This window comes from Hippocampus zosterae, chromosome 1, assembly GCF_025434085.1.
Source record: "Hippocampus zosterae strain Florida chromosome 1, ASM2543408v3, whole genome shotgun sequence".
NCBI lineage: Eukaryota > Metazoa > Chordata > Actinopteri > Syngnathiformes > Syngnathidae > Hippocampus > Hippocampus zosterae.
The window spans coordinates 20,684,867-20,705,916 of NC_067451.1; the positions used below are offsets into that span (position 1 = coordinate 20,684,867).

The window sequence follows — 21,050 nt, forward strand, 5'->3', positions numbered from 1 at the left end:
CACAAGGCGTCGTCTGCTTGCAAAGCGACTCGCGGTCTATTTTTTCTTTGAGAAGGAGGACTCCTAGTTCCCTGTTCAGCTCGATATACTGCGCGCTGTCTCCCGTGTAAATGCGCGCTTTGCCCGCCTTCAGCCTCTTGACGTCTAAGTCTAAATCTCGGGCTATGCTACCGATTAAAGATCCTTTTCCCATTTCCTCCGGAATGGAGTAAGTGACCTGCCCTGTCGCGGAACGAAGGCAGAAGATGAACATTAACAGTACTTGCCGTCTCATTGTCCCAGCTGCACAAAAGACACGGTCCTATATTTCCTTTATGTCACTGGTTCCATCGAATTTAGACCACAAAATTAAGGGGGGAATGCTACGTAATCCAAATACGGGAATATAGTTTGGATCCAGCGTGAAATATCCGTTCACGATGCAGCGCTTCCACAAACTGACGCGGTGTTTCGTCAACGTACAGGGGTGAAATGTGACAAAAGCTTTCAACAAACCAATTGAAAAACATGAGCCAACAGCGTCCCGTAGAGTTCAAACTGTGCAAGTGCAGCTCAAATCAATAAATGTAAAAAAATCATACACTATATTGGACTGCAATCCCAAATGCATCCAAATGTACATTAAAAAAGATGCATAAAAAAGTAAGAGCATTTCCACTCATAAAATGTAATGATGAATAAACAATCACAGCATACAATGTATCGATTTGGTCATTTGATGGTAGAATTTTAATTCAGGTAACGGAGGCTATTGCAAAGGAGAAATGAGTGGAAATAGACGCTGGAAGGAAAGGGCGATTTCCAGCTGTGAGGCCAGAACCGCATTGTCACTGTCCATGGTGCTGGACACGTTCACCCCCCATTCACGCAGAAAAGCTCGATTCCATTACGTAAAACACACACACGCACACACACGCGCACGCACGCACGCGCACACACACACACACACACACACACACACTACACTTTGTTATATAAGATGTACTGAAAACATACAGGTATTTACACAACTGAAAATATACTCAGGGAAGTGTGTGAAATTTCTAAGAGTGAAATATGGCAGGTTTGAAGGATTAAACACATTTCACTCCAAGGCACTGACACCAGAGGATAGACAGCTGGCTAAAACAATGACAACAGCATGATCAACCCGATGACTTTTGCTCGACTCACCTATTTAACATTAAGAATTACAGAATATATTTTGGGATCAAAAAGTGTCGATAACCTGCAACCAGACAAAATGAGCCAACACAGAGTCATGGAGACAGAAGAGCCATGCGACTATATTTTGAACTGAGTCACGCTCTGTAAAAAGGTCAAACTCAAGTGGTGATAAACCTTAAACACTAAATTATGCTTACAGACTTTAATATTTGTTGATATATGTCCATTTATCTTGCGTAATGAAATAATGCGGGTGTCTGTTTTTTGGGGGGCTATTTAACCTTGACATAAAACCTTAGTTGGACACAGACAATTCCGAAGGCACGTTTGGATGAAAATATGGTATAAGACATCGTTTGATATGTCTTGTGCAAAAGATGTCCAGTAAAAATTGTTTTGAGATGATTTTATAAAAGTAGATGGGTGGCATGTATGGAGTCTCAAAAACAATTTCAATTAAGCCACAAGTGACCAACCTCAAGAGGAGAGTCGGGTTCATCCAGGATGTTCTTTTCATTTTGCATCTTCTGCATGGTCCCTGTAAAACTGGGGTCCATGACCAGCACGTTGTGACTAGCGGCTCTGTCCAATTTACAGTCACTTTTGATGGAGTCAGTGGTCCTGCATACCTCGTAATTGTACACGTGTGGGAGAGTCCCCGTCCCCAAAGTATCCGAGTAACGTGGTGGACAATACGGAATGACGGGCAGGTTGGAGTGGTAGAGAGTGCGAGACTGTCTCCATCTGTACACTTTGACCGATATGATAAGCAGCAAGCAGGTGATGAAGAGGAAGGAGACCACCGCCAGCGCCAAGACTAAGTAAAAAGTCAGCTGGTCACTGTACTCCTTGTCGTGCATGCTCAAGTCAGTGAACTCTGACAGCACTTGAGGGAAGCTGTCGGCCACCGCCACGTTCACAATGACCGTAGCTGAGCGAGAGGGTCGCCCGTTGTCCTCCACGACAACAGTCAGTCTTTGTTTGACAGCATCTTTGTCAGTCACTTGGCGGACAGTTCGGATTTCTCCGTTGTGGACGCCCACTTCAAACAGCGTCCTGTCTGTTCCTTTGTGCACTTTGTAGGAGAGCCAGGCGTTCTGGCCAGAGTCCACATCCACGGCCACCACTTTAGTCACCAGATAGCCCACATCGGCCGAACGAGGCACCATTTCGGCCAGCAGCGAGCCGCCCGTCTGCACCGGGTACAGGACCTGAGGGGCGTTGTCGTTCTGGTCCTGGATCAGGATGCGGACGCTCACGTTGCTGCTGAGGGGAGGGGAGCCGCCATCCTGCACTCTGACTCGGAAATGGAACTCTTTCAGTTGCTCATAGTCAAAAGAACGCACTGCATGGATGACTCCACTCTCTGCACTAACAGAAACGTATGAAGAGACTGGCACTCCGTTAACTGAGGAGTCCTCCAGGATGTAAGAAAGACGAGCATTCTGGTTCCAGTCTGCATCACTGGCTTTCAACGTAAGTACGGGGAGACCTGGTGTGTTATTTTCAACAACATAGGCCTCATATGATCTCCTCTCAAAGACAGGCGCGTTATCATTCACATCTGAGATGTGTAAGGTGAGAGTGACGCTGCTGGAGAGGGAAGGCACGCCCTCATCAGAACATGTCACTGTGATATTATACTCAGATGCTGATTCTCTGTCCAAATCTACCTCTGTTAATAAACTATAAAATCCATTGATTGTGTTTTCTATTTTAAATGGAATATCATTATTGGTGTGACACTTGACCCCTCCATTATTGTCAGAGTCAGGGTCATTCACACTTAACATCGTGACAACAGTATTCTCTGCACAGTCCTCTGAAATGGAATCTGACTTGGAGAGGATTTTCATTTGGGGACTGTTGTCATTTACATCAATGACATCAATCAAGATCTTACTTGAATCAGACAGTCCTCCATTATCTACCGCTTCGATGTCTATTTGGAGTACTTTCGACTTCTCATAATCAACATCACCAGTTAAAATTATATCCCCAGTTGCACTATTGATCTGAAATAATTCAGATATGAGGGTGTTTTGGGATATTAAATATGCTATTTCTCCATTAGAGCCACTGTCCTTGTCTGAAGCACTAACAGTTATTACACGGGTACCTTTTGGGGAATTTTCACGAATAGTTGCCTTGTATAAAGTCTGACTAAACACGGGTGCGTTATCATTTGCATCTAACACATGAACAATAATCTGCATTGTTCCTGACCTGCGCGGTTGTCCGCCATCAAAGGCTGTTAATAACAAGGAAAGCTTCTCCTGCTGTTCTCGATCGAGAGCCTTCTGTAATATCATTTCCACCTTTTTATGCCCGTCTACTTGACTTTCCAATTTCAGCTGAAAATTATTGGTTGGGCTGAGCGAGTAGCTTTGCAGACCATTTGTCCCAATATCAGCATCGATGGCTTTCTCCAGCACAAATTTAGAGCCGACGATGGCCGACTCGCTGATTTCAAAACGTTTGCTGCTAGATGCAAAGCGTGGTGCACCGTCGTTTATGTCTGTGATTTCAATTGTGATGCGAAACAATTCCATGGGATTTTCCAGAATCATCTGCAAATGCAGAGCACAGAGCGTCGTCTCACCGCACAGCGTCTCTCTGTCTATCCTCTCCTTCACAAGGAGGAGCCCTCTTTCTTTATCCAGCTCGAGATACTCCGCGTTGTCTCCAGAATGAATGCGAGCTCGCCCGGATTTCAGCCTTTTTAAATCCAAACCTAAATCTTGCGCCACGTTTGACACCAACGAGCCCTTCTCCATCTCCTCCGGGATCGAGTAGCTGACTTGTCCGACCACGGAGGGGAAACACAGAACCAGGACGAACAACAATACTTGCTGCGACATCGTCGTAAATTAACGTTCCACCGGCTTTCCGCTGCACACGTTATCCGTAAAATCCAACAAAACAAAATATTAAAGGAGACAACAGCCGTCCACGTCCACGTTTTGCGAGCAGTGGCTCCAAATGACTGCTTCATTGTCGAAAGCGTCATTGTGCAAAAGGGAGGGACTGGCTGAAGCCCTGTTGTAGACTGCCACACTCTGGCCACAAGCGGACTTTTCTCTGCTGTGCGCAAAAACAAAGGCTCGCACATATTCAGTGGAATATTGTCCTGAAAATGTAAAAATATAATAAAGCATCATACAAATAATTCAAATTGTATATTTTTTCGTGAAAATGGCAAGGTAGTTTTTTAAGTTGAAAAATATACACCCACACACAAAGAAATATGGAGCCTTTCAGCATAACGGACACGTAAAAATACATGTGGCTATCTTCAAGTTTGTTTGAGTCAGTTTTGAGACAAAAAACTAATCTGGTCCAAAACAACGAATGATGTTTGAATTGTATCCATTCAAAGTCTCCTGAATTTCGATACATGTATTGGCTTGCATTTGTCCTTTTTTCTGCATTGCCAAAGACTAATTCCAGAATCGAAATGATCAGACAGCACACAATATTTTCGTATCATAATCACAAACATCCTCATAATAATTATTTTCATTAGTAATCTGCGTAATGGATATTTTCAGTACTGTCTAACTTTATTTAATTTTGTAATTTTTTGTCAACTTTTCTTTTGATGGCGGGGTGGACCGGAGCGACTCCCTTTGTTTTATGTTGAGAGGGAAGACATTTCATCTGTGCTGGATGTTACACATACAGCACACTTGACAATAAAGTTGTATTCAATTCATTTCAATTTAGTATTTACGTCCATATTTTATTACATTTATTGTTTTTAATGTATTATTACATATTACTCTTATTTAGTCGCAAAAACGTGTGCTGTAACTATGATTTACACCACCAGGTTTGATTTAATTTTAACAAATAAATTCATGAATCTACTGATCGTTTGCATTTCATATTTTAGCCTCTATTATTACATTTGAAGTTGAGTTAGACTGGATGTTTTCAATAAAATCCATTAATACATTCTTATTATTATATTTGGTAGCACGAACGAGGACCAGGATTCAAATCAGGGCTTTCTGTGTGGAGGGAGCGTGATCTCCCCGTGCCTGCGTGGGGTTTTTACGGGTACTCCGGTTTCCACCCACATTACAAAAACATGCATCGTAGGTTAATTGATCACTTTGAATTGTCCCTGGAAGTGATTGTGAGCGCCAACGGTTGTGTGTCCTGCGACTGGCTTGCAACCGGTTCAAGGTGTTTCCCACCTACTGCCTGTAGATAAATAGGATCGGCTCCAGCACATCTACAACACTCATGGGGATAATCAGCTAATAATGGATGTATTATTATTATTATTATTATTATTATTATTATTATTATTATTATTATTATTATTATTATTATTTGGCTTTCACTCTTAATATTTTTGCAGATAATGCAAAAAATAGATCAGACGTGTAACTTCCCTGTTCCCTATAGCTAAGGCAGGTGATGAATGAACTCTGATGTGAAATTGTAATTGTGGCACTTTTCTTCAACCCCTGGCCCCAAGAAAAAGGCATTATCTGAAGAAAGAAAATTCAGGTAACCAACCTCAATAGGAGAGTCGGGTTCATCAAGGATGTTCTTTTCCCTGAAAATCTTCTGCATGGTCCCTGTAGAATGGGGGTCCATGACCAGCACGCTGTGACTAGCAGCTCTGTCCAATTTACAATCATTTTTTCTGGAGTCAGTGGTTCTGCATACCTCATAATTGTACACATGCGGGAGGGTCCCTGTCCCCAAAGTATCCGAGTAACGTGGTGGACAATACGGAATGACGGGCAGGTTGGAGTGGTAGAGGACGCGAGACTGTCTCCACCGGTACACTTTGACCGATATGATAAGCAGCAAGCAGGCGATGAAGAGGAAGGAGACCACCGCCAGCGCCAAGACTAAGTAAAAAGTCAGCTGGTCATTGTACTCCTTGTCGTGCATGCTCAAGTCAGTGAACTCTGACAGCACTTGAGGGAAGCTGTCGGCCACCGCCACATTAACAATGACTGTGGCTGAACGAGAGGGCCGCCCGTTGTCCTCCACGACAACAGTCAGTCTTTGTTTGACAGCATCTTTGTCAGTCACTTGGCGGACGGTTCGGATCTCTCCGTTGTGGAGGCCCACTTCAAACAGCGCCCTGTCGGTAGCTTTGTGCACTTTGTAGCAGAGCCAGGCGTTCTGGCCAGAGTCCACGTCCACGGCCACCACTTTAGTCACCAGATAGCCCACGTCGGCCGAACGAGGCACCATTTCGGCCAGCAGCGAGCCGCCCGTTTGCACCGGGTACAGGACTTGAGGGGCGTTGTCGTTCTGGTCCTGGATCAGCATGCGAACGCTCACATTGCTGCTGAGGGGAGGGGAGCCCCCGTCCTGCGCTCTGACACGAAAGTGGAACTCCTTCAGTTGCTCATAGTCAAATGAACGCACTGCATGGATGACTCCATTCTCGGCATTAACTGACACATATGAAGAAACTGGAACACCGTTAACAGAGGAGTCCTCCAGGATGTACGATAAACGAGCATTCTGGTTGCAGTCAGCATCACTGGCCTTCAGTGTGAATACGGAAAGACCGGGTGTGTTGTTTTCTAAAACATAGGCCTCATATGAGCTCCTCTCAAACACAGGTGGGTTGTCATTCACATCTGAAATGTGTAAGGCGAGAGTGACACTGCTGGATAGGGAAGGCACACCGTCATCGGAACATGTCACTGTGATGTTATACACGCCCGACCTCTCTCTGTCCAAATCAACCTCAGTAACTAAAGAATAAAATCCATTTAAAGACGTTTGTATCTTAAAGGGAGTCTGGTCATCTTTGAAACACTCAATTTTCCCATTATTCTCTGAGTCTGAATCACTTACACTTAACATTGCAATAACCGTGTTAGGAGGCGAGTCTTCTAATATGATATTTGACTGAGAAACAACATTAATGTGGGGGCTGTTGTCGTTCATATCAATAATGTCAACCACCACCTTTGTAGAATCAGACAGACCTCCCTTATCGACCACCTCCACATCCATTTGATAGGAAGTCGCCTTCTCATAATCAATGTCTCCTACCAGAGTGATCACACCAGTTTGCTGGTTAATATTAAACATATCAGACGGAATGTGCTTGCTTGGAGATATAAAATATGATAATTCTCCATTTGCGCCAATGTCTTTATCAGAGGCACTTACAGTCGTTACGCTCATGCCCGTGGGTGCATTTTCAAGTAACTTTGCTCTATAAATACGCTTTTCAAAAGTGGGTGCGTTGTCATTGACATCCAACACCTTAACAAATATCTGCATCGTGCCCGACAGCTGCGGTTCACCTCCATCAATAGCAGTTAATAAAAGCCTTATATAATCCTGCTTCTCTCGATCAAGAGGCTTCTGCATCACCATTTCCACTTTTTTACTACCATCAGCTTCATTCTCAAATTTTAATGCAAAGTTATCAGCGGGGGTGAGTATGTATTGTTGTAATCCATTTATCCCTATGTCCAAATCGATCGCTTTCTCTAATATGAATTTGGATCCTATAACGGCTGACTCGCTAATTTCAAAGCGCTTTTCAGCGTTGGTAAAGCTGGGCGCGTTGTCATTTATGTCGGTAATCTCCACCGTAACGCGAAACAGCTCCATCGGATTTTCCAGAATGATCTGGAAATGCAATGCGCACGGCGAGGTCTCTCCACACAAAGCCTCCCTGTCTATCTGCTCTTGGATAACGAGGACTCCTCTTTCTTTATTCATGCCGATGTATTCCACACTGCGGCCGGTGTACACTCGAGCCTTGCCTAAATTCAGCCTCTTGAGATCTAAACCTAAATCATGCGCTATATTTCCAACTAAAGAGCCTTTGGTCATTTCTTCAGGGATGGAATAGCTGACTTGGCCAAGCACGCAGCGAAGGCACACAGCCGAGACGAACAACAGTACTTGCCGTCTCATTGTTTTCTCCGCGGCGCTTGATTTCTTTCAGCAATTAAATTCCAACAATCTCGAAATTATTCCCAAATGCACTTCAAAAAAAGGCAGCACTCCACAGCATACTCAGTTCAATCCGGTCAAAACGTGAATCCTCACTGTTTGCGTCAGACGCAACGACTTGTCTCTGCTGTGCCCAGAAGACAGGGACAAAGAATAGAATGGAAAAAAAATCTCAAGCAGCCGTTAAATCTCAACACGCATGCCAACAGCGCCGCTTTGGGACGGAAATGACAAACTACAATAGGAAGTTCAAGAAAAAAGAAATCCAATGCCACCGCAACTAACAGCCCGAAACGAAAGAACAAAAGCTGAAATATTAGAACTAAAGCAAGTAAATGAAAATTATTTTAAAAAGTGTACTCTACATGCAACAGCTCCACTGGCTACCTGTCAAACTGGTGATCAACTTCAAAATACTCCTATTTACATTGAAAGCCACCCATAACCTTGCCCCCCATCTGTCTGACCTTCAAATTTCCGTTCCCTCTCGTTCCCTCAGGTCCTCAGCCTCCCTCCACCTCTGTGTTCTCTCTGCCCGGCTCAGCACGACGGGGTGCAGCGATCTCAGCCGCTCCACCCCCAAATTCTGGAACTCACTCCCACCCGACATCCGCAATATTGACTCTCTTTCCACATTCAAAACTCATCTCAAACCCCACCTATTTAAAATTGCATACTCATCTTAAAGTCATCTCTTAGTTTATTATTTATTATTTGTATTTTATCTGTGGTTTTATTGCTCTTGTTTGGTTGTAAGGTGTCCTTGAGTGTTTTGAAAGGCGCTTATAAATAAAATTTATTATCATTATTATTATTATTCAACAGTTCTGTTTAAAGTGAGTGATTTGGTAGTCATTACGGTACATCAGATCAGAGAATGGATAACGTGTGGTAAACCGGGGTTCTAAAGTCACTTTCGGAACGCTGGCGCTGTCCACGGTGCTGAAAACGACTGTTTTGGAGCTTGGCAGTTGTCTGTGAGGCCCAACATGTGAAGAAAGTCAGTTTTCTTACCGGTGTATCTCATCATAGATGTTACATCCAGCCATTTTAAAAAGTTGAGCTTTTTAAATAAAATAATGCATATAGCTACACAGCCTGCATGTATTGCATAACTATTCCCATACTTTAGCTAAAAAAGGGCCACCATTAACGCGAATTGCATCAATTCATCATTTGATAACATCAACTTCTATAGGACAATGTGTGTCATAAACAACTCTCACCAGGCAGCAACAATGCTACATGGCTTCAGAGACATACGGTGGATATATTTGTGGTCATCTATAATCATGCATTTTAGCCATTTCAAGGAAAGAGAAACATATTTTTGATTTTGGACAGCTCATGTTAAACTCAAGACACCAACCTTGGAATCAGGTTCATCAAGGATGTTCTTTTCGCTTTGTAGTTTTTGCATGGTCGCTGTAAAACTGGGGTCCATTGCCATCGTGTTGTGGCTTGCCACTATGTCCAAATTACAGTCACTTTTTCGGGAGTCTGCGGTCCTGCACACCTCGTAATTGTACACATGCGGGAAAGTCCCCGTCCCTAAAGTATCTGAGTATCGAGGTGGACAATACGGAATGACGGGCAGGTTGGAGTGGTACAGGACGCGAGACTGTCTCCATCTGTACACTTTGACCGATATGATAAGCAGCAAGCAGGTGATGAAGAGGAAGGAGACCACCGCCAGCGCCAAGACTAAGTAAAAAGTCAGCTGGTCATTGTACTCCTTGTCGTGCATGCTCAAGTCAGTGAACTCTGAAATCACTTGAGGGAAGCTGTCGGCCACCGCCACGTTCACAATGACCGTGGCTGAGCGAGAGGGCCGCCCGTTGTCCTCCACGACAACAGTCAGTCTTTGTTTGACAGCATCTTTATCAGTCACTTGACGGACAGTTCGGATCTCTCCGTTGTGGAGGCCCACTTCAAACAGCGCCCTGTCGGTGGCTTTGTGGACTTTGTAGGAGAGCCAGGCGTTCTGGCCAGAGTCCACGTCCACGGCCACCACTTTAGTCACCAGATAGCCCACATCGGCCGAACGAGGCACCATTTCGGCCAGCAGCGAGCCGCTCGTCTGCACCGGGTACAGGACCTGAGGGGCGTTGTCGTTCTTGTCCTGGATCAGGATGCGAACGCTCACGTTGCTGCTGAGGGGAGGGGAGCCTCCATCCTGCGCTCTGACCACCAAGTCCAGTTGTTTAATTTGCTCATAATCAAATGATCGAACGGCACTGAGAACACCACTTTCAGAATTCAAAGAAACAAAAGTTGAAATTGGACTGCCACTTATCTGTGTATCTTCCAACAGGTAAGAGATTCTCGCGTTTTGATTCCAATCAGCGTCTCGGGCAGTGACAGCAAATATGGAAGTGCCAGGCGAATTATTCTCTGCAATATAAGCTGAATAAATATTTTTATTGAAGAATGGTGCGTTGTCATTCACGTCTGATATTTTGAGATGTAACTTGATTGAGCTAGAAAGTGGAGGCGCTCCGAGATCAGTGGCTGTAATTGTTATGTTATATTCTGAAACAGATTCTCGATCAAAATATTGATCTGAAATCAAATTGTAATAGTTTGTTAAAGAAGTCTCGAGTTTAAAAGGAAGTTTTCCATCAATGGAACACTTTATTTGCCCATTTCTGTCAGAATCGATATCTTTTATGTTCAGAACTGCGACTGTTGTACCAGGTGGTGAATCCTCAGACAGAGGACTTGAAAATGACATTATATGAATGACTGGAGCATTGTCATTGATGTCAATAACATCAAATATAACTTTACTGGTCCCAGTCAATCCACCTTGATCCTTTGCTTCCACTCTCACTTCAAATTTACTATTTTTTTCATAGTTTATTTGACCAGACATGGAAATTGTGCCAGTATTTTTGTCAATATGAAATATATCTGATGCACCTCCTTTCATTTTTGACAAACTATATGTGATGCGTCCATTTGAACCACTGTCAGCATCTGTCGCATTTACAGTAATTATACTAGTTCCTTTCATTGTGTTTTCCAGAACAGAGGCTTTGTATTCTGATTGATTAAATATTGGCCGGTTGTCATTTGCATCTAGCACATTTATTTCTATATTTACGGTACCCGATCTCTGTGGTGTTCCTCCATCAACTGCAATTAGTTTTAAAGACAAACGAGACTGTCGCTCTCTGTCTAGAGGATTCTGCAGCACCATTTCCACATATTTAATGCCATCTGGATTTCCATTCTGATTCAATATAAAATTTTCATTTGGAGACAAAATGTAAGTTTGCAATCCATTTTGCCCCACATCTTGATCCTCTGCAGTTTGTAGTGGAAATTGCACTCCAACTGCAGCAGATTCACTTATTTCAAATATGAGAGCTTTATCTTTGATTGTAAATATGGGAGCGTGATCGTTGATATCCAAAACCTCAACAATTACCCTGTGCAGCTCAATCGGGTTTTCTAAAATGATCTCAAAGCTGAAGCTGCACGGCGTCACATCTCCGCAAAGCTGTTCTCGGTCTATTCTGTCACTGACGACCAGGAGCCCTTTGTCTGTTTTCAGCTCTGCGTACTGGATGCTTTCTCCCGTCACGATGCGTGCCCGCCCTGCACTCATCCTTTTTATCGTCAATCTCAGGTCTTGTGCAACGTTACCAATTACGGAGCCTTTCTTCATTTCCTCGGGGATAGAATAACGAATCTGACCACCCACTGCGGTAAACAAATAAAAAACGAACAAAAGTGATCCAATTTGCTGGCGTGGTCCACAAAACAATCGCCATGTCCAGCGCACGTCGACGAAGCACCTTCGACGCGCCATCTTTGCCATTATAAAGAAATATTTCCTTCCAGGAAATTCAATCACAAATCCACCGTTGAAATATATCCGGGAGATAAAAACAACAAGAACCACGAAAAAACCCCAAACGCTTGGAGGGACGTGCTTACTCTTCTGTGTCCTCAACCTCAAATGAAAAGAGCGAGGTGCTTCACTGCAGCACAGTCAATCCGGGGTAGACTAAATAGAAGTAAAACCTTACATTGACCAACAGCGTCCCTTAGAGTAGAAATGGTGAATGTCACGTCTACTTATTCAACTCCTGCGCACTGATAATGAGAGTGGAGAAATACTTCATAAAAATTAATAACCTCTTCATAAATATTTTCAAACGAATGCAACATGAAGACCTCATATAATATATTATAAGAATGTTCAAACGCCAATTAACCATTTTGTATGTTGAGTCACAATTCATAAAGATTTAATAGCTTTTGCAACGTCCAATTGTGATCACAAAGAGGACTTATAGCAGTATTTAGAGTTTACTTTGTCAATAGAATAACCTGACATGTTGTGTACCAGTCCCATCTTTTTTTACACATTATCATTATTATTATCATCATGATTATTTATTCATCTCGTTTGAAGTATTTTGCTTTGAAGCCACAATGGAGTAAAAACAAACCAATTAAGATGAAATGTGCAGGTGCTCGTCAAAAAAATTGAATATCATGAAAAAGTTGATTTTTTTCAGGAATACTATTCAAAAAGTGAAACTTGTGCAATGCATCCAATCATTCAACATTTTGTTTAAGACCAGTTTACCCGAAATTGTATGATTCAGTCCGTGCGAATAACAGGAACCAGGATCCAAAGGGAACGAGCTGATTACAACAGCAGGGTTCAACCATGCAATTAATCCTCACGAGGGTCAGAGGGCGTGCAGTAGCCAATTCCAGCTCACTTAGGGAACTAAGCGGGGTACACCCTGAACTGGTTGCCAGCCAGTCGCAGGGCACACATTGACAAACAACCATTCACACACACACACACACACACACACACACACACACACACACACACACACACGCGCGCTCATGACCCCCCCCCCCCCCCCCCCAACACACACACATACTTAGGGACAATTTCAGTGTTCCATTAACCTGCCATGCATGTGTTTGGAACGTGTGAGGAAACCGGAGTACCTTCAGAAAACACACACAGGCACAGATCGAACTTGCAAACTCCACACAGGAAGGCCGGATCCGGCATTGAAACCTGCACCTCAGTACCGTGAGGCCGACATGCTCAACGGTAGACCAGCGCAAGATAAATTAAAGAAACGTAAAAATTATGACACACATTCAGCACCTGGTAACAAACACATGACAAAAATTAAAGTCCTGATAACATCATTATTAAAATGGCTTGTGCCATGCAATGCATTCTGGGAACCTTTTTTTTGTTTATTTGTTTTAAGCAATATAAGCAATTTAAGCAACTCACACTATAGTTACGAGGAATAAGAAACTGGTCGGCTGATGAACAGTGAAGATGCACATTTAATTGAAGTCCATTGAAATGTGATGGGGAGGGCGGTTATTTTTTGCAGTAAATACTTGAAAAGGAATTGGACTATTAATCAGTAATCTGTATTTTTTTTTTCAGCCAAAGATCTGCATCAGCACAGGTGCTACTAAACAACAGTTACATTTAAAGAGCTGAATTTGTGAAAAATGAAGCCAGAAAAAAATCCCCTAAAAGATTTTGAATTACCAATTACTAGATTTTGATATTGAACAATTATGGGCTGTGATTTGAGGGGTTTAGATGTTTCTATCTTTGGTGGGATAAATGTTTAATGAGAAAAAAATCGATTTCACTTTTACATGAACAAAATAACAGAGTAAGTTTACAATCAATAAAATATTTTGACAACCTATGTTCGAAATGGCCAGAATTGTGTTACTTTCAAAAGATCAACCTTTCAGCTCCGTAAAAAGCAGCAACAATTATACAATCCACAAAAGCACTGAAAGTCAACAAATAGAAATTGAATGGTGAAATGTTGAACTCACCATGGTGGACATCTGTGAACAAAGCCCTGATATCTGCTTGTTCTCATGGAAAGTATCGGCCTCAACTCCATCCACACTCACTAAACTTTGACTCATGGCTTGCATATTCTTCATATCAGTTTTTCTGGAGTCGGTGGTCCTGCACACCTCGTAATTGTAAACGTGTGGGAGAGTCCCCGTCCCCAAAGTATCCGAGTATCGAGGTGGACAATACGGAATGACGGGCAGGTTGGAGTGGTACAGGACGCGAGACTGTCTCCATCTGTACACTTTGACCGATATGATAAGCAGCAAGCAGGTGATGAAGAGGAAGGAGACCACCGCCAGCGCCAAGACTAAGTAAAAAGTCAGCTGGTCATTGTACTCCTTGTCGTGCATGCTCAAGTCAGTGAACTCTGACAGCACTTGAGGGAAGCTGTCGGCCACCGCCACGTTAATAAGGACTGTCGCTGAGCGAGAGGGCCGCCCGTTGTCCTCCACGACAACAGTCAGTCTTTGTTTGACAGCATCTTTGTCAGTCACTTGGCGGACAGTTCGGATTTCTCCGTTGTGGACGCCCACTTCAAACAGCGCCCTGTCGGTGGCTTTGTGCACTTTGTAGGAGAGCCAAGCGTTCTGGCCAGAGTCCACATCCACGGCCACCACTTTAGTCACCAGATATCCCACGTCGGCCGAACGAGGCACCATTTCAGCCAGCAGCGAGCCGCCCGTCTGCACCGGGTACAGGACCTGAGGGGCGTTGTCGTTCTGGTCCTGGATCAGCATGCGAACGCTCACGTTGCTGCTGAGGGGAGGGGAGCCTCCATCCTGCGCTCTGACGCGGAAATTGAACTCTTTCAGTTGCTCATAGTCAAATGAACGCACTGCGTGGATGACTCCACTCTCGGCACTAACTGACACATATGAAGAAACTGGAACACCGTTAACAGAGGAGTCCTCCAGGATGTATGAAACACGAGCATTCTGATTCCAGTCAGCATCACTGGCCTTCAGTGTGAATACGGAAAGACCGGGTGCGTTGTTTTCCACAATGTGGGCCTCATATGAATTCCTCTCAAAGACAGGCGCATTGTCATTCACATCTGAAATGAGTAAGGTGAGAGTGACGCTGCTGGAGAGGGAGGGCACGCCCTCATCAGAACATGTCACTGTGATATTATATTCTCCCGACCTTTCTCTGTCTAAGTCATTTTCTGTCACTAAACTAAAGAAATTATTTTTGGAGATTTTCAAAACAAATGGAATGTCTTCAGTTATAAAACAATTGACGTTTCCATTTTCTCCTGAATCTAAATCTTCACTATTGATCATAGTAACAACGGTGTTGATTTCAGCATCCTCTGATATCACGTTTGATTTTGACATAATGGTAATTGCGGGCTTGTTGTCATTTATATCTTGCACATCAATAATTAATTTAGAAGAATCGGTGAGTCCTCCATCATCACTCGCAAGTAAATTAATTTGAAAATCTCTTGACTTCTCATAATCTATATTTCCAATTAATGACACCTGGCCGTTGTCTTTGTTTATGTCAAATACGTTTCTCACGTTATCTTGAGTGTTTGTTATTGAATAAGATATTTTTGAGTTCAAATCTCCATCGGCATCAGAAGCAGAAACAGTAGCCACAAGCGTCCCTGCAGGTGAATTCTCAATCACAGTAGCCTTGTATGTGTGCTGTGTAAAAACGGGAGCATTGTCGTTCACGTCTAACACCGTAACTTGAATCAACATCGTTCCCGACATGCGCGGCTCTCCTCCATCTACAGCCGTTAACACGAGAGACAAATGCTCCTCTTTCTCTCTATCTAGAGACTTTTGTAAAACCATCTCTACGTTTTTATTTCCATCCGCGTTATTTTGCCGTTTAAGAGCAAAATGGTCTGCTGGTTTTAATTCATAATTATGAACGCCGTTGATTCCGACATCAAGATCCGCCGCCCTTTCGAGAACAAATTTAGCTCCGACGGTCGCCGACTCGCTTATTTTAAATTGCATTTTGTTTTTTTCAAAACTCGGCGCATTGTCATTTATGTCCGTAATCTGAACAGTAACGCTATAAAATTCCATGGGATTTTCAAGAATAATTTCTAAATGCAGCGCACAAAGCGCGGTGTGTGCGCAAAGAGCCTCCCTGTCGATCCTCTCTTTAACAAGGAGGACTCCTTTCTCTCGGCTCAGCTCGATGTATTCTTCATTGTTTCTGGAATAGATCTTTGCTTTGCCGGAAATCAGACGTCGAATTTCTAGACCTAAATCTTGCGCTATGTTTCCCACGAGAGATCCTCTGCTCATCTCCTCAGGAATGGAATAGCTGGCCTGGCCGTACACTGCGTCGAGGGCGAACAGAGACACAAACAGCAGTACTTGCCCATTCATTGTTCCTTCCATTTCTCCCCAGCGCAGTTCCTCTCTCTTTATATTCCACTAAAAAGAGCCTCTTCACGGTCTATTGCCAAATATAATCCACACTTAGTCAAAGTTGATCGCTTTCAGGGCCAAATACATCAATATATTATCCCCTCATTAGATAAACATGCCAAATGATCCGTTCGCCTCCGTCGCGTTCTCTCTGTGTTGTGTCGACGTTACATGGAGGCGCAGCTCCAATCCTGCTCCCAATAATCAACTTTCTGGTCTACAGCGTCTCTAAGAGTCCATATTGCAACACTGCAGGATGGAGCAGGGTTTATTAATTTCCCACAAAATGACTGACGAGATAAATATATTCGGTATGCCACCAACATCATACATGGGACTCCCAAATCTGTATTTACGCGTAATTTAGCGATATTATTCCCTCCTGCCGCGAGGTAGGAAGTCTCACTTGTACATTACTGTTCATAACTGCAATGAGAAATAAAACAGTACCTAATTGTTTCACAGATGGCACACAAAGTAAAAGTCTGTTGATAGTGCACAGCGAAGCGATTGCCTCAGCAACTGCACTCAAACGTGTCTCATGTATTTCACAGTCCCCGTATAGGACTACGAGTTTATTTGCAAAACTGTGACAATTTTAGACCTTTACTTTAATTCTTGTTATAAGCGGTAGACTTATTTTGAAAGAAAACGGAAAAGGATAACGACGGTAAAATGAAGAGAACAGAACAGACGATTCAGAAAAACAGAAACAGATTCGCGGACGACAGAATTAAGAGTTTAAAAGTACTAAGCCCGGTTGAAAGTGGCAACAAGGTAAATATATCTATAAATATAAAGTACGCAATCACCCCCCCCCCCCCTCTCCCACACACACAGCTATTCCTCTTAGCTCCCATTTAACAACGCTATTTGTTTATTCTCCCCACAGCATCTACTGTACGTCGTGCAGCTCCAAACATCCTATTGAGGTTTGAAAAAATATATAAAACCTTTCGGGGTTATTTTCTATTCACAGAGCATATTTTTTTGTTTGTTTTTGAATGATTTCTGTCATGATACACAATCACCCAGGACAAATTAACATTGATTGTAGATGTTTCTTTGAAACAGTTTACAAAGAAACCTTTTCTATGCAAGTATTGTCACTGTGTGAGGGATATATTTGAGCAGTCATAGAAATAACACACAAAAAAAGGGTGGATTTAAGTTAAAGAAACTATGCAAGCACGGGGAGAGGAAGCCAAACTGCATGTACGAATGTACAAACTAAGACTGGAACACACAACTACGGATAATGAACCACATGCGTTAACCACATATCTAATGTGTTGAAAAACAAGATGTTTCAGTTAAATGTGGTCAAATGTATTGTAGGGTTCTAAGTGCTCGACTAATGGCAATGTTTCACGTTTTTACGTCATCTTTTCAAGAAAAAATATATTTATTTATTATTTGGCAGCACTTTGGGAAACTATCCGCCATCCGTCCATCAATCCTCATTATTGTGGTTATCCTGCTCAGGGTCAGAATACGCGCAATGTACTGATTGATTACTAGTCAGTTATTCTTCACACAAAATGTACATTGTCATCCCGTCATTGGTAAACAAATGCTGCAGTTCTGCCAGTGATTATGTGGATGTATAAAACTCCTTTATGAGGATATGGACAAACACAAACAGTACCAAGTAGGCAGCATTCAATTTAACGATTGCTAAAATGCATCGTTGGTTAGGTATGCTCAAAAGATGAAAAGTACAAAAGACAAAATAATTTTGACAGTACACGTCAAATCTTGCCTCCAGCGGAGAAGAAAAAAAATGATGCAACTTGAGTTGAAATGTTCAATGGCAAAAGAAGAAACGAGGCTAAAAGTTTAGCTGTCCATGGTGCTGAAGCCCAACTTCAACCGCAAGAATATGCTTCTCAGTAGGCAAACTCATGTAAAATTTAAGCACCACCCCTCGCCTTTGAAAATTTGTTTACGCAATGATTGGCGAACTTTGAGAAACTACAATCATGATGACAATGAAGTCAATCACCGACAGAAGAAAGAGTCCAAATGAAAATACTGTAAACTAACCTCGAGAGGGGAATCAGGTTCATCCATGATGTTCTTTTCAATGTGCAACTTTTGCATGGTCCCGGTAAAGTGGGGGTCCATTGTCATCACGTTGTGACTTGGAGCTCTGCCCAATTTACAGTCACTTTTTCTGGAGTCATTAGTCCTGCACACCTCATAATTGTACACATGTGGGAGAGTTCCAGTCCTCAAAGTATCTGAGTAACGTGGTGGACAATACGGAATGACGGGCAGGTTGGAGTGGTACAGGACGCGAGACTGTCTCCACCGGTACACTTTGACCGATATGATAAGCAGCAAGCAGGTGATGAAGAGGAAGGAGACCACCGCCAGCGCCAAGACTAAGTAAAATGTCAGCTGGTCATTGTACTCCTTGTCGTGCATGCTCAAGTCAGTGAACTCTGACAGCACTTGAGGGAAACTGTCGGCCACCGCCACGTTCACAATGACCGTAGCTGAGCGAGAGGGCCGCCCGTTGTCCTCCACCACAACTGTCAGTCTTTGTTTGACAGCATCTTTATCAGTCACTTGACGAACAGTTCGGATTTCTCCGTTGTGGAGGCCCACTTCAAACAGCGCCCTGTCGGTGGCTTTGTGCACTTTGTAGGAGAGCCAGGCGTTCTGGCCAGAGTCCACGTCCACGGCCACCACTTTAGTCACCAGATAGCCCACGTCGGCCGAACGAGGCACCATTTCAGCCAGCAGCGAGCCGCCCGTCTGCACCGGGTACAGGACCTGAGGGGCGTTGTCGTTCTGGTCCTGGATCAGCATGCGAACGCTCACGTTGCTGCTGAGGGGAGGGGAGCCTCCATCCTGCGCTCTGACGCGGAAATGGAACTCTTTCAGTTGCTCATAGTCAAAAGAACGCACTGCATGGATGATTCCACTCTCGGCACTAACGGACACATATGAGGAGACTGGCACTCCGTTAACTGAGGAGTCCTCCAGGATGTACGAAAGACGAGCATTCTGGTTCCAGTCCACATCATTGGCTTTCAACGTGAGTACGGAGAGACCTGGTGTGTTATTTTCTACAACGGAGGCGTCATATGAATTCCTCTCAAAGACAGGTGCGTTGTCATTCACATCTGAGATGAGTAAGGTGAGAGTGACGCTGCTGGAGAGGGAGGGCACACCCTCATCAGAGCATGTCACTGTGATATTATACTCAGACGACCTCTCTCTGTCTAAATCATTATCTGTCACTAAGCTATAAAAATTATTTTCAGAGGTTTTGAGAATAAATGGAATATTTTCATTGATAAAGCATTTTACCATTCCATTGTCTCCCGAATCCAAATCTTCGGTATTGATAACAGTAACAACAGTATTGATTTCTGTGTCCTCTAATATCACATTTGATTTGGACATTATGTTAATTTCTGGTTTGTTGTCATTTATATCTTCTACATCGATAATCAATTTAGAAGAATCCGTAAATCCCCCAACATCACTTGCAAGCAGTTTGATTTGAAAATGTTTTGAATTTTCAAAATCAATATTGCCAATTAACGAAACCTGGCCATTTTCTTTATTTATGTCAAATATGTTTCTCACGTTATCTTGAGTGTTTGTTATTGAATAAGATATTTTCGAGTTCAAATCTCCATCGGCATCAGAGGCAGAAACAGTAGCCACAAGTGTCCCTGGAGGTGAATTCTCAATCACGGTAGCCTTGTATGTGTGCTGTGTAAAAACGGGAGCATTGTCGTTCACGTCTAACACCGTAACTTGAATCAACATCGTTCCCGACATGCGCGGCTCTCCTCCATCTACAGCCGTTAACACGAGAGACATCTGCTCCTCTCTCTCTCTATCTAGAGACTTTTGTAAAACCATCTCTACGTTTTTATTTCCATCCGCGTTATTCTGCATCTTAAGAGTGAAATGATCCGATGGTTTTAATTCATAATTTTGTAGGTCGTTAATTCCGACATCAAGATCCAGAGCACCATCGAGAACAAATTTAGCTCCAACGGTCGCCGACTCGCTTATTTTAAATTGCATTTCATTTTTTTCAAAACTCGGCGCATTGTCATTTATGTCGGTAATCTGTACAGTAACACTGTAAAATTCGATAGGACTTTCCAAAATGATTCGGAAATGCAGCGCACAAAGCGCCGTGTGTGCGCAAAGAGCCTCCCTGTCGATCCTCTCTTTAACAAGGAGGACTCCTTTCTCTCGGCTCAGCTCGATGTATTCTTCATTGTTTCTGGAATAGATCTTTGCTTTGCCGGAAATCAGACGTCGAATTTCTAGACCTAAATCTTGCGCTATGTTTCCCACGAGAGATCCTCTGCTCATCTCCTCAGGAATGGAATAGCTGGCCTGGCCGTACACTGCGTCGAGGGCGAACAGAGACACAAACAGCAGTACTTGCCCATTCATTGTTCTTTCGACGTCACCCCAGCAAAGCTCCTCTGTGTTTATATTCCACTAAAAAAATCCTCTTCACAGTCTAATGTCGAATACAATCCACTGCAAATCAATGTAAATAGCTTTTAGGGCCAAAATATGTGTAATTGTGTCGACAAGCACGAAAAATAATACGTTCTCCTCCGTCGTGTTCTCTCTCTGGTCGACAGTAATAGATACACAGC

General features: G+C 43.2%; 2 protein-coding genes across 43 annotated transcripts in view; both read right to left on the reverse strand.

Annotated features, from left to right (window-relative positions):
- LOC127603514 (protocadherin gamma-C5-like) overlaps positions 1 to 21,050 on the reverse strand; it is a 147,038-nt gene that overhangs the window by 54,390 nt on the left and 71,598 nt on the right. For 3 of the 41 annotated variants that reach the window (XM_052069950.1, XM_052069982.1, XM_052070031.1), the window contains exon 3: positions 14,710 to 14,780. The exons of 11 other annotated variants lie outside the window; for them this stretch is intronic. In XM_052069950.1, the coding sequence (XP_051925910.1) occupies positions 14,710 to 14,780 (71 nt within the window). Of the gene's footprint in view, positions 1 to 1,643; positions 2,379 to 2,659; positions 4,746 to 5,697; positions 5,851 to 6,432; positions 8,492 to 9,487; positions 9,641 to 14,127; positions 14,781 to 14,990; positions 16,236 to 18,603; positions 20,712 to 21,050 lie in introns of those variants that run through there. 27 more of the 41 variants (XM_052069992.1, XM_052069877.1, XM_052070168.1 and 24 more) reach the window with 24 other exon arrangements.
- Positions 1 to 21,050, reverse strand: part of LOC127603780 (protocadherin beta-11-like) — a 76,711-nt gene that overhangs the window by 14,418 nt on the left and 41,243 nt on the right. For both annotated transcript variants that reach the window (XM_052070402.1, XM_052070392.1), the window contains one exon: positions 18,451 to 18,603. In XM_052070402.1, the coding sequence (XP_051926362.1) occupies positions 18,451 to 18,603 (153 nt within the window). The remainder of the gene's footprint in view (positions 1 to 18,450; positions 18,604 to 21,050) is intronic.